The sequence below is a fragment of the Vipera ursinii genome (assembly GCF_947247035.1).
Source record: "Vipera ursinii genome assembly, chromosome: 1".
Lineage (NCBI taxonomy): Eukaryota > Metazoa > Chordata > Lepidosauria > Squamata > Viperidae > Vipera > Vipera ursinii.
The window spans coordinates 70,491,349-70,508,422 of NC_139512.1; the positions used below are offsets into that span (position 1 = coordinate 70,491,349).

Below are 17,074 nucleotides of genomic sequence, written 5' to 3' on the forward strand. Positions count from 1 at the left end.
AGGACTCTATCCATTATCTCAACTTTAGCATTACTAATCCTAGAAAGGCCTAAGGAGGTTGCAGCATCTGCCTGACCTTGGCTAATTTTATTAGAGACCTCCAAGAAACACATGACTATAGTCTAGACTGGGAAGGCAGTGATGGCAAACCATTTTCATACTGTTGCCAAGAAAACAACTTGGATATGTCCATAAAACCCCTGAGTTGAGGTTAAGTAGTAGAAGACCATCTTTAATCCTAGAAATGGAATGGTTTTCTCCAGTGCTTTTTTTGTAAAAGAAAAAGGGCCGGAACTCACACATGTCATACAACCTGCCTTGCCTACCCTACAAGGTTCCATCCAAAAAAGGTGCCGGAACTCTGTTCTGAGCGTTCTATGAGAAAAAAAGCCCTGGTTTTCTCCCATTAAGTAGACTCCATAAGGCCATATTTGATAGAAGTGACTTAGGCAGAACCACCATTTTAATTCCAGAATTTCTTAGCTGCTCAGAGTTGGGCTTTTACTCTAATTTTACCCAGAGACATCTACATGCAGTTGACTTTGCATTGCAAATTATTTAATGAGAGACATATCTTTAGCTACAATTGTAAAAAAGAAAGATATGTAGATTTTACAATCTGCTAGGAATACTATCCTACTGTGCAACGTGAAGATGAACTACAATAAGCTCTTGATTTCACTTTTATAATTTCTACTCTGCATGAAAATCCCATTTCACATCTAGGCAGTGTGATAATTATGAACCAAGCTACCCCATGATGATGCTGGATAATGGAAGAATAGTTAATTATAGCCTTCTAGTTCTTATAGAATCTAGTTATTGCAGTAAAAGAACATTTATGTGGATTGCCTCTGATTCCTGTCCACAAAAGGGATCCTGCTCCAGGTTTAAGTAAGACTGAAGGGAAAAGCTAGACACCTCATCTTACTGCTAAAAAACCCAAAGCCTTTTATCTTTAAAAGAAGGAAGTCTTATGGCAGCTTAAATACATTTATTACTGTCTTGCTGACAAGATATAACACTGATATTTTTCCATGAATTTTTTTGGTGAACATAGTTTGCTATGCTTACACATAGTAAACTGCACCCCAGTTACTCAACCCAATTCTCTGGGTTCACACAACACAGTGAACCATACAGTAACTGCATGGGCTTATGACTTTTGTGGGGGAAAATTAATAACAACATCAGTTTTCTTAAGAGAACTAATAGAGATTTAAAATGCAAGAATCCAGAAAGGGTGGGGAAATACTTATTACCATGTAAATCAGGGATGTTAAACTGCTGGCCCATGGGCCGGTTGCATCACGAGGAAACAACACCCACCGCATTGCCGTCAATGGGAAAAAACTTCCGATACGTCACACGACGTCACGTGATGTTGCGAGTTTGACATGTCTGATGTAGATTATAGATCAACATTTATAGCATGCCGGCTGAGGAATTCTGAGAGTTGAAGTCCACAAGTCTTAAGTTTGTCAAGGCAGGACACCCCTGCTTTAGAGGGTTTCTGCCTCACTTTACTTCAGATGTGTAGTATTTGGGGATGTTTCAGTCAAGAAGAGGACGAAATTTATCATTTCACTCTGAGGGTGGTCATAAAGCTTAACGAATGAATTACAGTTGATACAGTTTAATTTTCAGATTAATTTTCCATGCAGAAAAGATATGAATCAGCCTCCAGCATCATCTTTCTCAGAAGCCCTCTGTGTACAAATGGGCCTAAATTATCTGTGCAAAAATAGGACAGGAGGGAGTGTTCTGTGGAAGGTGGGCTAGAATTGTGCAGGTAGTGCTTTTGTGAATTGTTGTTCCCCGTAGCAACAATTTTGGGAGTGGCAAGCCTCCTGTAACAGCCTCTCCCACAATATCTCAGAATTCTAAATTAGGTCACCAGGTCAGAAAGCTTAGAGTCTCAGGTATAATGGCTACCACAAATAAGAGTTACACACACACAAAAGACAAACCTGTAAATAACTGCTTCAGTGTAAGCTGAAACTGAAGGACTGTTTCTAGGGTCTTCCAGATCAACACCCATCCTTATTTAATAGCAGGGGCAAGCAAATGAAGGGGTAGACAAGCTGGTTCCCCTCCCTCCATCATTGTGGCCACCAGCTTTGTTTGTTACAACCAGGAAATGGACAGGCAGACAGGTACAAACGGGCAGACAACTCCTGCATACATGGAGATGATCCTGAGGCTATCCAAAGCCCCCATGATGTAGAGATGCATGTGCAGGTGTGAGACTGTGCTACAACTCCAACTCTTTGTGATTTTAAGATCCAAAGGGGATTCAGAGAATATACCTTTTATCATCCTACCCTGTTCCCTAACTTTGAAATGTTTTTTTGTCATAGCAGATGACCTTGACTGATCTTGAAAAAGCTAAGCAATATTGGAGTATTTGGGTGGGCAGACTCCGAAAAATACCAAGGATTTGGAGAAAACATCCCAGAATGTGGTGGTAATGACATCCTGTTCTGGACTGTTATTAACTCAGCCACAGGGATGCATTCAGGTACCACCAGGTAAGCTGAAGTGACATTCAACTCACTGGAAAAACCTTTTTTTTACATTTAATAATAATAATAATAATAATAATAATAATAATAATAATAATAATAATAATAATAAGAAGAAGAAGAAGAAGAAGAAGAAGAAGAAGAAGAAGAAGAAGAAGAAGAAGAAGAAGAAGAAGAAGAAGAAGTTGGAAGGGACCTTGGAGGTCATCTAGTCCAACCCCCTGCTAAGGCAGGAAACCCTATACCATTTCAGACAAATGGCTGGCCAGTCTCTTCTTAAAAACTTCCAGTGTTGGAGCATTCACCACCTCTGGAGGCAGGTTGTTCCACTGGTTAGTTGTTCTAACTGTCAGGAAGTTTCTCCTTAGTTCTAGGTTGCTTCTCTCCTTGATTAGTTTCCATCATTGCTTCTTGTCCTGCTTTCAGGTGCTTTGGAGAATAGCTTGACTCCCTCTTCTTTGTGGCGGCCCCTGAGATATTGGAACACTGCTATCATGTCACCCCTCACCCTTCTCTTCGTTAAACTACACATACCCAATTCCAGCAACTGTTCCCTATATGTTTTAGCCTCCAGTCCCCCAATCATCTTTGTTGCTCTTCTCTGTACTCTTTCTAGAGTCTCGACATCTTTTTTACATCGTGGTGACCAAAACTGGATGCAGTATTCCAGGTGTGGCCTTACCAAGGCATTGTAAAGTGGTATTAGTACTTCACATGATCTTGATTCTATCCCTCTGTTAATGCAGCCTAGCACTGTGTTGGCTTTTTTGGCAGCTGCAGCACACTGCTGGCTCATATTTAAGTGATTGTCCACTAGGACTCCGAGATCCCTCTCACAGTTACTACTATCGAGCAAGGTACCGCCTATACTATACCTGTGCATTTGATTTTTCCTGCCTAAATGCAGAACCTTACTTTTTTCACAATTGAATTTCATTTTGTTAGATAGTGCCCAGTGTTCGAGTCTGTCCAGATCCTCCTGTATCTTAAGCCTATCTTCTGGAGTATTGGCTATTCCTGCCAGCTTGGTGTCATCTGCAAATTTGATGAGTTCCCCATCTATCCCCTCATCCAAATCATTGATGAAGATGTTGAAGAGCACTGGGCCCAGAACAGAGCCCTGGGGCACCCCACTACACACTTCCTTCCATGTAGATGCGGTTCCATTGAGGACCACACGCTGAGTACGGCCTGTCAGCCAGCTACGAATCCATCTGGTGGTGATGCTGTCTAACCCACATTTTTCTATCTTATCAAGTAGTAGGTTGTGATCTACTATATCAAATGCCTTACTGAAATCCAAGTAAATTAAATCTACAGTATTCCTCTGGTCCACTAATTTTGTCACTTGGTCAAAGAATGCAATAAGGTTTGTCTGGCACGATCTGTTTTTGACAAACCGATATGACAAGGGAGTATGTCAAACTGTGAAAGCAATCCATTATTAAGTCCTATGGAAATGCATAACTCATGAGTAAAAGCATCCGGTTCCAACCTACTGACCCAGGAATGCTCAAGTTCAGTTTCATTATAACATCAGGATTTGCCATGGCTCCTACTCCCCCCTCCCCCCATTTCACAATTTCATTCAGAAGGAGGCTTAAGAAAATCAAGTTCACTGCTAGTGCAAGGTAATGTTCAGACAAGGCATCACAGCTAAATAGCTTCTTCAAACTCATTTGGTCATTAATAATGGAATTTTATTTTGTAGGAGTGATCATTCTTTTAATATCCTAACCATTTCATAAAGCAGCCACTTTGATATTTGATATACAGATCAAAGAGCTCTGCAGAGAATTTGATTTTCTTATAATAATATATGACAGCTATCCTAGATTTGACAAAGCCCATAAGAGACCACTCTATGGATCAAACCAAAGATTCCCAGTGATACTGGCAATTTTATCTAAATAAATAGATAAAAGGATGGAGATGAGTCAGAATGTTTTCAAATCATAGTTTATCACTCTCAATTCACTTAATAATCAGATTAAGTCAAAGCCAACATCCCAAAGTGAACAGAATGATTCAATGTTCAGAATTTAGCCAAAGCCAAAGCCAAACAAGCAACTTGACATACTAGACATGTTATCCAGGGTTTCTAAACTGTCCATGATCACTCCAATTGCTAAGCCAACAACCTCTGCCAACTCATTTTCAGTTACAGAATTTGGGAATTGAAAATATATACAGGTAGATCTTGTTTAATGACTATTTGAGGTAATGACAACACTGAAAAAGCAACTTTATGATTAGTGATTGTATTTAAGACCACCACAGCATCCCCATGGTCAGTGATAATGGTTTTTTTCACTACATAATGAACCACTAACTACCAATCCCATTTGGGCTTAACTTATCAATTTGAATGACCTTATGCTGTAGCTTTGGCAATACAAATGTTGTAGAGTGGTAATGCTTATATTTTATATGGTGTGGGGGAGGAGACACAAGGCAAATAAATTCTGCAATTTTACTGAAAAGAAGCTAATTTAAGTCTATTATCCGCAAGATGTATCTATGTTTTATTGATTAGTGGATGGGCTCTCCCTGCTGTTAAGGTTAATTATGCTATTCTCTACCTAGCTGATTTTAAATGCCATTCACAGCACTAACAAATTTTACATACATGCACATATATAACTATAGTGTACATGCATATTATGCATAGACATACACACACACACACACACACACACACACACAAACCAGCATACACAGAAGATAAATGATAAACTACAAGTTTACTCTTACAAGAAAATATTGCCTTCATCCTCACCAGCAGCATTCCACAGTCAAATCCTTTTGAGCGCTATAAAATCTCTACATAGGTGTCCGGGATGGTATGTGAATCAAGATGGTGACCCCGTCACTGGGAGTCAGACAGCATATAAATTTAATAACATTATTTTCATATGTTACTGAAGCCACACTCCCTTTCATATGTGTAGTACATGAGACACATGAGAAAAAAGGGTTGGGGGCCTTGAATGTGTGACCCATCTTGACTTCTTACAGTAAATCTCCCTATAGATGCCCCTGGACCAGGGCATATGTTTTATAATGGTAATGCCTAGAATAATACCCCAAGAAACATGATTGCATCTACTCATCTAGCACTCAAAATGTTGTGTAGTGAGGTCTGAATAAATATATACAATGTGCGGCAGCTAAACCTATAATAATGAAATCTTATGAGAAACAGAAATACTTTGTACTATGAAGCAGAGTTCTGAATAGCTTACTAGATTCTTTCAGCAAACCAGTTCTTTATGCACACCTTTCAATTCTATTTATCTTCCAGCTCTGATTGATTGGCACCACCAATCTGATGATCATGCAGATATTTTCATTTAGCGATATCTATTCTTCAAAACTACGGAGCATTTCAGCATCCTCTGAATTATTAATAGTGAAGACCTGGCATCTATACAACACCATGTAAGCATGGAAGTGCAATGTGAGATGGAAACAAACCAATGAATGTCAAACTTCGCCACCCTTTCATCTGCCAAATGATACAGAATTACACTTGGGTGAGCAAATCAATGTTAAAACATGTGCACAAGTACAAGGAAAAGCAGTATTTAATGTCACCTGATAATCTTTCTCTGAATCACAGCTAAGAATGTAGGTTGCAGAAAACAAAATACTGCATCTGTTAAAATGTGTCTTTAAAAAGGCTAAATGTTGCATAGGCAGCCTATAGGAGGATCTCAAAGCTGCATTATCGTAGCTTCAACAGAAACTCACAGTTCACTGATTGCAACTTGAAGGCACGACTTGGATGCCTGAAACAATGGTTGCTGATCAAAACACTGTCATTTGACAAGCTTCAGAACATTTGTCATCTGAGCAGCTTCGAAAACAGTTCCTCTTTATAAACCTCGTTCATGTTGTTTTCAGCAATAAAACGTGGAGCAATGATCTCTCTGTATTGACGCCCAAATATCCGAAGTACATACAGCCTTTAGTTAAGGCTTTCCAACTTGAAGGCATCGGTCAGTGCTAGACTATAACTCCTATGATTCCTAGTCAGCAGGATTAGATGGGTAGGGATGATGGAAAATCGTCATCCCCAAGTCAGGGGAAAAAAACCTGCCTTAAGTACGGAAAAACATAGATTTTAGCTTACAACAAGAAGAGCATACCTACTACTCTCTCACACCTCCATTCTACAAGTATCCATTGCAATTCTACATTCACAGTGAGAGTGGAGGAGCATATGTAAGAAATGGTGTGGTGTTTGTTTTTTTTTCCTCCTGAAGAAGGAGTCAGAGAAGGATGATGTAGGGCCTGGCTTCTTCCCATCCATGCTGAAATGATACACTCAGTAAAAAGGACGAATGGGCCCAATAGTGTAAAAGGAGATGCTACAGAAGCTGAGAGACTGCATCATCTTAGCAGCCATGACAGGCTGAGTTTGTGCTCCTGGCTGGGCTCCCAAGCTATGAATCTCTCTCACTGTGGTCTCAGGGTCCAAACTCTGCTATTAGATCAACCTCTCCTGGCAGACTCTTATTTGTCTTTATACTGCTCAGAGGGAGGTCCTTTGTTGATCTTTGCTGCCACCATCATTTATTATTAATATCAATGTGCACGTTGGGAATAGGAAACCCCTCTCTCCCCATCCTCCATGACATCTGTCATCTTTGGGGACTTCTTAGTTCCAAGATATATATAATAATATGACACTGGGTAGGCTTGGAGCCCATGGATATGGGACAAAAGGCAAAAAGAGTATGATAGAAATGTATTTCTCACACTCAAGACGCCCAGAGAGAAACATAAAAATGCACGAGCTCAGAATTAGGTTAAGCCAAGTAAGAGGAGGGCTATTGAAGCAGAGGGCTATTGAAGCAGAAATATACCTCTCCCCCCCCGCCCCTTCCCCAATCTGGTGCACTGCTAATATGTTGAACTTTCACTACTCTAGGCCTTGGGAGGCCAATAAGATTGGAAGGAAGCAGAATGGGTAGAGAGTAACATTCATGAATTCATTGTTTCAGTGTTCTGCTATTATAGAGGTAGTCAACCTTGGCTCTTTTATGACTCGTGGACTTCAACTTCCAGAATTCCTGAGCCAGCTGTGCTGGCTCAGGAATTCTGGGAGTTGAAGTCCATGAGTTATAAAAGAGCCAAGGTTGACTACCCCTGTGCTATTTTATAAAAGTGCTTTGTAGTTCTTGAATCTTGATACCTGAGAAATATGCAACACATGGAACAGAAACTTGTGTGGCTGTCATGAAATTTACACCCAGAGAGACTGTGTTCATACCACATGGCAAGACTTAGCTGTCATTTGCTGAATAAACCACAATTAACTGAAAACTATAAAACAATGGTTTAAGAGAACAGTGCCAGTTTCATACACCACACTAAGCTGAAAAGTAAGCTAGCACCTACCAAGCAAAAGCAGAGACAGTAAAGTTCCATTTCGTCCCAGTAACATCTCTTCTGAACAATGCTTTTGTCTCAGGTCTGTTGCTCGGTTTACGCACCTCCGGAGTTTTGCCCTTCCCAACATATGGTGGGTCATGCTGGCCTGGGAATTCTGGGAGTTGAAGCCCACACATCTTAAAGTTGCCAAGATTGAGAAATACTCTTTTTGATTTTGATTTTTTTTTATTTTAAAAAAAGAATTTAAAATGTTTCCCCTGTGTATTTAGGGTAAAGTTTATAGAAATTCTGCAAGGTACGCTAGTATTGTGTTGACTGAGAGACTGATGAGCTATGTTCATATAACTGGCTATCATTGATTCCTTACCCATGATATATGAATAAATCAAAGTTGTTGGGTCACATCAAATATATAGAAGGGGTAAAATTTGTACCAAGATCCTCCTACTTTAGAGCCTAGACTCCTAAAAACTAGCATTCTAGTTGCTACTGGCCATAGATAACAGACAAAAATGAGTAGGTTGCCTTGTTCTGAATTCTCTAAAAAGTAAGTATTCCCATTGCTCATTGAAATCAAATTAAGAGTATTTTACCATCAGTAATTTTGAAAGAGACTCCACCCATTGTAGTATTAATGCCAAATCACTGAACTGATGATAAACAACTGGAAGAAACAGGCAGAGGAGTGGGGGAGAGGGAAGTGCTATATAATTGACAGGAAGTTTTTTTTTTTGGGGGGGGGAAATCTATGGACCGTAATTTCTGGAGAGCCAATCAATCATTTCAAAGTTATTGTCATCAAATTAGTAGCAACATAAAATTGCTGGCTCCTAATTACATTGTTCTTGAAAAATCACAAAAAAATCCAGCTACTGTATAGATGCTGTGCTTCAAGGGGAATGTAATGAATGCTGCTCTTTCTCTTCCCTTCTCCCCACAAAGTTTCTTCAGATTCCTCTTCTCTTTTATGAAACATGTGACTTTAGACCCCTTTGTCTTCTGCTGTCCCCCAAAAGGGCAATAAAAGCCAAATCTGAACAACTGCATCACACACATACACACACACACACACAAAATCTCTTGGGTGGTATGTGACTTCCTCAATCTTGGGTCCTCTATCAAAAGGCTTTTGAGGGTTCTGCGCAGTATCTTAACTGTTCCTAGCACTGCGCTCTTCTGGGCAAAGAGCGCTGATGTCCTGGAATCAGTTGGAGCCACTCTCCCCATTTAGGAGTCACAGCCCCACACCCCCAAGTGCTTTTACCGTCAGTGGGACCACTTTGGCTTATGGCTTTCCACATCTCCTCTAGTTCCTCCTTCGGGCCTGGTACTTCTCAGACTTCTTCCTGGTGTTGTTGTTACTTGGCACCACTACATCTTTCACTACTGCTCTCTTCTGGTCTTTGTCTATTAATTTGTCTACTACTACTGGTGTCTGCTTGATTATCTAGTTAGTACACGCCTGTCCATCTGGATTTGGAACTCCCACAGATTCTTAGCCCTGTTATTCTCCTTCATGGCTGGCTGGGGGAATTCTGGGAGTTACAGTCTACACATCTTTCAGCTGCCAAGATTGAAAGACACTGGCCTACCCCTTGGGTGCTATCTAGTGTGGTAAATCCCTGGTTCTATGGATCTGCCTGTTCTTGTGCTGCTATGATCAGTGCTGCCTTTTACACACACACACACACACACACACACAGACAGCACTCAGTGCTCTGGGGTTGTACTGTATGTGTGTCTGTGTGTGTATTAATTTTACCATTGCCCACAGAGTACATGGACATATATTTCCCTTAGGGACAAATTCTAGAAGGACAATTGTGTTACCCTGCTATTGCAACTAGGAAAACAACAGACTCTTGCAACATGTTAAAGACAAAGCAACTGATTGTATTCTGCTGCTTCTGGAGATCATAAACACAACCAGCATTTTCCATAGATTGGTTTCCCTTAGATGGGAAGATTGGTGGCACTATCTACCGAAAGTAATACTTCACAAATCTGATGAACTGGTTTCAATTCATAAGAGTTTATTCTGGAAGAAATCTGCCGCAAAAATTACTTTTTTCACCTCTCATCCTTTCTCCCTTTAGGTGAACTGGATTGCAAGAACCTTAGGGACAAGGACCCAACGTTTTACTTTAAAGTTTCATGTACAGCAATAGCTATTTATTATGCCCCAGTTATTCAGCGATGTAGAAAGGTGCACTGCAGCAGATGTGCTTTTCAGCTGTTAGTGCGCGCACACACACACACACACACACACCCCAGGGCAAAGACAGAAGCAACCTACAAAGTATGCCGCGGAGAATGCCAATTCATCCTAAATAAATAGGGCCTATTTGCTGTCTGGCTAGAAGGAATCTTTCGAAACACATCTGGGATGCTTTTCCGTCTCCAGACTCCATGGCAGCAGGCGGCAAATCCCTGCGCCCGATTTCAGCAAAACACAGGTTTCCATCCCATTGCAGAAAGGCGGGGGTGATGGGGGTGGTGGGGGTGGGCGGGAGGAGAGGAAACGACACCTGTCATTGTCGCCGTCCCTGTTTTGTGACTCAATCTCGCTATCCAACTTGCAAACAACTGCGGCGAGAATAAGTATCTCCGTTCCCCCCCCCCCACTCCCCAAGCCGCCTTTGCCCTCAGCCTCCAAGACGAACTTTAGTCGCAAAGCGCGGTCGGAGCGCTCCGGGCCAGAGAACGGCCAGGCGCTGCCTGCCTTCCGTCCGCTTTCCTTCCCAGTTCCTCCACTCACCCTTCTGTCTTCTCCACCCACTCACCCATCCAACCCCCGAGGGCAACCCCCCCCCCCCCGAAAGAGACCTCCCGACCTGCCAGGCTGTTGTAACAGTCGATTTCGATGCTGTCCAGCAGCTGCCTCTGCTCGTCCGAGAGTTTGCCCAGGCCGGTTGCCCCCGCCGAGGAGGCGGTCGAGGCGGCGTCCTCCGCGTCTTCCTGGGCCAGCAACAGCCCCTTCAGCTCGAGCAGCGCCCTGTGGTACTTGCCGATGGCTTCCCGGCACTTCTTCTCCTTGTAGCACTGGGCTCCTTGGCTTTTGAAATCCAGCGCTCTTCGGATCAGCTGCTCGGGCTCCGCAGCCGGAGAAGCTGCGGCGGCGGCGGCTCCAACCGAGAACTGGCCGCAGCCGCTGCCCCGATGCTGGCCGCCCGCCGCCGGCCCGCCGCCGCCGTCCTGGGCGCAGTGCCCGTCCCCTGCTGCCCGGCTGCCCGGGTTCGGCTTCCCCGCGGTAACGGGGCTCTTCCGCTCCATGCCAGCCGCTGCTTGGCTCCTCCTCGCTCTCAGGGCGGCGGCAGCTCAGACGCTGAAGGCAGAGAGCGAGAAGCTACCTCTGCCGCCGCCGCCGCCGCCGCCGCCACCTCTTCCTCCCTCTCCCCGTCGAAGGATTCAAGCGGCGGCCAAGGCAGCTCCCGGCTTGCTGGGGCTGCTGCCACCCTTTGGCTCGGCGCGGCTCCTTGCTCCCATCCTGCGGTCGTCTCCTGGCAAGAGCGGGACGCCGCCGCCTCCTCCGCCTCCGCCTCCTCCTCCTCCTCTCCTCTTCGACCTGCCTCCCGTAGCGCGCCGGGCGCGCGGGGCTGCTGGTTCCCGCGCTGCTGCGTTGTGCTGAGGGGATTTCGCTGAGGGACAATTGCTGGCAACCCAGGAGGTTCTGCCCGCACGCAGAAGGGGCGGACAGGAGCCCTCCCGCTTGCCCAACCCGATCTCCGTCCGGCTCTAAAGGCACCGGTCGACGTATGGGAAGGGTGGGGGGACTCAGGGGATGAAGGGGAGACGGGAAATCTATCAGGTGACGTAGGCAGAGAGAAGGGAAAGCAGAGCGCCGCGCCCCGAATTTGTTTTTGGGGGGTGGGGGGGAAGCCACCCTCTCTTTGCCTCTGAGAGATCAAGGGAGGTAGGCTCTTAAAGGCACAGGCGTCCTGGATCAGAACGCTTGGGCGGGGAAAGGACGGGCTCGGGGGCGCCCTAAGCGCCTGTGTATAAATACAATAGTAGCTAGTGATGCTCACCTGGCGGCCGGGTCCGTTCGTGGTGAATGGCTACAGCTTAGAGCAGAGGGATATAATGCAAGGTCGTCCTTGACCTACGACCGCAATTGAGCCCAAAATTTGTGTTGCTAAGTCAGACCTTTCTTAAGTGGGTTTTACGACTTTTCGGCCCACGCTTGTTAAGTGAACAGCTGCAGTTGTTAAATTGAGTAAGACTGTTGTTAAGTGAATTGGGCTTTTCTGTTAACTTAGCTCGTCAGAAGGTCACAAAAGGCGATGGCATGACCTCGGGACACTGCAACTGTCATAAATATGAACCGGTTGTCAAGCATCCAAATGTAAATCACATGACCATGGGGGAATGCTGCAAAGGTCATAAGTGGTCATAAGTCATTTTTTCCAGTGCTGTTGTAACTTTGAACAGTCCCTAAATCAGGGGTGTCAAACTCAATTTCATTGAGGGCCGCATCAGCATTGCGGTTGCCCTCAGGGGGCCGGGTGGGTATGGCCAGAGTGGGCGTGGCCTACTGGGTGGGCGTGGCCAGCTCTACATCGTTCGCATCAAGGGTGCCTATGGGGGCCTGGGCAGGAGTGGGACAGATCTGAGGGTCTCTGGCAGAAGGAGGGTCTCTGGGCCAGGGCCAAGGCAGTGGGGGCCGTTCCCTCACTGTTTCCAGGATGGCTTCGCGGGCCGCATGAAACCACTTCGTGGGCCAGATCCGGCCCCCGGGCCTTGTGTTTGACATGTCTGCCCTAAATAAACCGTTGTAAGTCAAGGACTACCTGTAATGGTGAAATAGAAAGATGATCCTGGGTGAATGGGAAGAAATAAAACAACAGAACGAAAAGCAGCAGAATGGATAGTTGAGCCCTAAGTTCATCCACTCCTGGGTTTCTTCTACCTTCCCCTACCCCTATTGCAGTAGCTTGGAAGATGTTTTCTTAGTGTATTTCTTTCCTTTTCCCATTGCTGCTAAAAGCAACCTGATCTACAACAGATCACTTGTAAAAGGAGCTTTCTGCAGACCATTAATTCTGTAATGCCTCGTGTTCAAAATAGTGGTGCATAAAAACATTTCTTCCCCTCCCAGCTTCCAACTGGCGTCTTCTGCCTTGCCATTCTTACTATGAGTCAAATAGGATGAGTTTTCAAAATTGTTGAAGAGATGAGGCCTACGCAATAGGCAAATGTTCACAGCCGTTTAGTCTAATCACCTGCTTTTGAGTATGCCCTGAGCCCATTCTGTAGACATGCAATGGGCATGAACCTCAGAGTTTATAACTTCGCTCCTGCATGAATGGAACAGTGTTACATAAAATCACCATTGCAGACACTGGCTAAGATGTGAAGCTTGGGAAGTTAAAGTAAAAAAGTAGCTATTCTGCTCCCAAACATTCCATTGGAAAGACGGCTATGACACCTTCCAGGGATTATGCATTTTGTCTTGAAAATTCATAACTGATTTTTTTTTTGTCATCCTAGAAGAAAGTAACTTTGGAAAGAAATGGGGGACAATAAAACATACCCAGCATTACATTAATTTGACATAAGCCTAGTTCACACAGGCTTAATTTTCTCAGTTTGTGTGAAGATGTCTTGGACTATAACTTCTACAACCGCTGGCCAATATGAATTTGTGGTCATCCAGTATAAATGAGGTCAACTGGAAAACATTTGCCATAAAGTTCAATTGATTCCCCAACAAGTAAAGGATTGTGCTTCTAGAATATCTTACCAAGACTGTATAGCATTTGCTGGAAAGGATTTGTTTTGGGGATATTCAAGTCAGCTTTTTTTTTTACTTGTTGTAACCTTAAATATGAATGGATGGATGAATATGACTTAGAAAGAATGCAGTTTTATATTTGGCTCTTACCTCTGTATACATTTACGGTAAGTCTTCCTGAGTTGCCTTTCAGCTCAACAAAGGCATCAGTGGTTAAAATTCAAAAACTTTAAAACAAATCTCAAAGTATTAAATTACAGTTTCCTTCAAGTCAAGTTCCTGGTGACCTCATGGCCAAACCCATACATGTTTTTTGCAAGAGTACAGAAATGGTTTGCTATCCCCCTTTTTCCAAATATTTTTTCAACTTTCTTTCTACCTCACAGATCTGGGATTCCCTAGTTTCTTCCATCCAATTGTTAACTAGATCCATTCCAACTTTTAAAGTATAATAGTAACCAGGTCAGATAGATGCTACAAAAAAGTAATGGTAGCTTTTGCAGATGGGAAGCATTTATTTAAACACATTTATATGGGTACCCAAATTGTACAAGGCAACTCTAGAGATTACACAATGGAAAGTACTATAATACCCCCCTCAGCAGCCAAAGGCACAATTACACTAACCACTTGATGGGTTTCATTTCAACCTGGGATCCTCAGGCCCACTGACAGAACCAAGTCTTCAGGGCTTTCTGTAAAAGTATCAAGGTGGGGGCTAATTTTATCTCAGCGGGGGACCCATCACAGAGAAGGCCCTTTTTCTGGGTCCCACTAGATGTACTGTCCTAATAAATGGGATCTGTAACTTACCTTGCCTTCCTGCTCTGGTGGGCTGGGTAAATGTAACTGGGGAGAGGTGGTCCTTCAAATTTCCTGGCCCCAAGTCACAACCAGCACCTTGAATTGCACCTGGAAACAAATCAGTAATAAGTCACCTCTTTTATGGGAGCTGCACTGATTTTGATTTGTGCAAAACTGTAGGGGCCACTGCATTTTGAACCAACTGAAGCTTCATGTTGAGTACACATGAGATGACTAGGGCATGGGTGAGTGTGAGAAGGGCACATTGGTTGAGGAAAGAGCGTAACTGGTGCACAACTCACAGTTGTGCAAAGGTCTTCCTAGCCATGACTGCCATCTGCTCTTGAAAGGTATTGGTGAGTCCAGGAGAAACCACAGATTATGGACTGGGGCTGTTTGGGGCAGTGCCACCCCATGTAAGACCAAAGATGGCAATTCTCCAGGAGCCCGGAAACCATGGACACAAAGTCTCTCCCTCTTGCCAGGCTTCAGTTTTAATCTTTTGTTCCCCATCCAGACCTCAACAGTCTCCAGGAAATGAGAGTAGGCACCTGCAACAGGTATGTGTAACTATCATCCAAAGGAAACCTGAAAGGCCTCTGAAGCAAAGAATAAACCATAGCCTGGTTCCTATGGGGAGAATATATGTGTGGGTGTGTGGAGAAATGAGTTAGTTTGTTTGCAAATAGTAGTAGGTGTAATTAAAAGACATTCAAGAATTGGTGTGTATGTGTGAGGTAAAAACTAAAGACAAAGTATGTAAGCCTTTAATCCTATCTCTTACAGTCATCAGATGTGAGTGTCTCATTGAAATCACAAATATGAAATTCCTGCTATGAGGCAATTAGTCATCTTTTGGCAACAGTACCCATTTCAGGTATTAAAGTTGCAGTCAGTCTTTTTCTGGAGAGAATTTAATAGCATTTTAATGAATTTCACACAATAAAATGAGGACTGCCATATCTGGATTGCAAAACTCCTGGTGACCAATAGATGGCAAAAAAGAGACATAGCAAATTCCATTTAGTAGCTATCTGGAGTTTTACATTCCAGATATGGTGAAGCTTATAAAAAATACAGAATTCAGTTTTACAGTTACATTTAATAGAGGAGATGAGGAAAGGAAATAATCTGGAGGAATTTACAGGCCTTTATTACCATGCTGGATGCCTCAGTGCTGATTCTGCTCACATCCGCCAGGGCAGCCACTAGGAGTATATTCATATATTGTTGATGGAAAAGAAGATAGCGCTCTGAGTTATATTAAGTTAACCATGAAGATAAAGAACTGTTAGGTGGAACTTAACAGTCTAGAAAAGAAGCTACAGGAAAAAAAGGGATGTAAACCCATAAATAACTGAGAAAGAATTTGAACAAACAAACAAAAAACAAGACAAATTCAGAAGTCTTTATGTTTATATGCAAGATTCAAGGTGCTGGTGATGACCTATAAAGCCCTAAATGGCTTGGGTCCAGGATATCTGAGGGAACACCTGCTGCCGGTATCAAGTTCCCTTCGTCCAGTGCGCTCCCACAGGGAGGGTCTTCTCAGGGTGCCAGCGGTAAGGGATTGCCGGCGGACGACACCCAGGGATAGGGCCTTCTCAGTGGGGGCGCCTGCCCTTTGGAACCAGCTGCCAGTGGAGCTGAGGACTGCCCCCGACCTCCGTTCATTCCGCCGGGACCTGAAGACCTGGCTCTTCGAGCTCTCTGGGCCAGGCTGAGGATTAATCTTATTTTAACTGGGGTTTTATTTTTTATTTTTTTATATTTTAATTCCATTTATATCCCGCCCTTCTCCGAAGACTCAGGGCGGCTTACAAGCTTAGCAGTACGCTTTATTTATACAGGGACAAATATAATTTCTTTTTAAACTTGTTTTTAACTTTTGTATCTTGGTTTTTAATTACCCTGTAAACCGCCCCGAGTCCTTCGGGAAAGGGCGGTATATAAATGTAATAAAATAAATAAATAAATAAATATTATGCTCTTTGGTAAGCAGTTCTTCAGTAAAAATGTTCTTCAGATCTTCGTCATATCTAGCTGGGGTGATGACAACAAGTTGAAATATGCATTGTGATGTCACCACACAAACTCTGTACTTGTGACATAATGTTACAAAAGGGGAGGACTTTCCATTGTGACCCATGTCTTCTCACTTGCCACTTTTGCCTGTCCCTTGGAGCAGTGATGTTCTTCACTTAATCAAAAATATTATCAGGTACCAACTGCCAACTACAGAAAGAATGAGAAAATATTTCTCTCCTGGCACTGCCGTTTATCAATAAAGGAGAATGTTTGTAGATTGGGGTTGAAATGAGGGGTCCTCATTGAGCTTGGTTGTTTGTTTGGGGTTTTTTACGCTGGTGCTTCATTACCCAGTGCTAGCACTGATGATGTTACCTAGTTTGGGTAATGAAATGTCTGCAAGACAACAACCAAGCTCACAGAGCACCAGGGAACCCTTCACTGCCATTTATTCTTTTTTTTTTTGCATGGCATTTTTATATGTCTACTGCAGCAATGGAAGGCAACTCAGAGTTTACTGGCCATTGGCAGCCCCCAGCACTTCAGAATAGCATGACCAAGCTTTAGTGGTAAAATGGCTGAT

At 43.5% G+C, this 17,074-nt stretch overlaps 1 protein-coding gene across 1 annotated transcript in view; it reads right to left on the bottom strand.

The window, feature by feature from the left end:
• Positions 1-11,198, bottom strand: part of TTC9 (tetratricopeptide repeat domain 9) — a gene marked incomplete at both ends in the record, with an annotated part of 37,868 nt that extends 26,670 nt beyond the window's left edge. The window contains one exon of the mRNA XM_083348369.1: positions 10,760-11,198. Coding sequence (XP_083204495.1) covers positions 10,760-11,198 — 439 coding nt within the window. The remainder of the gene's footprint in view (positions 1-10,759) is intronic.
• Between the last annotated feature and the right edge of the window lie 5,876 nt (positions 11,199-17,074).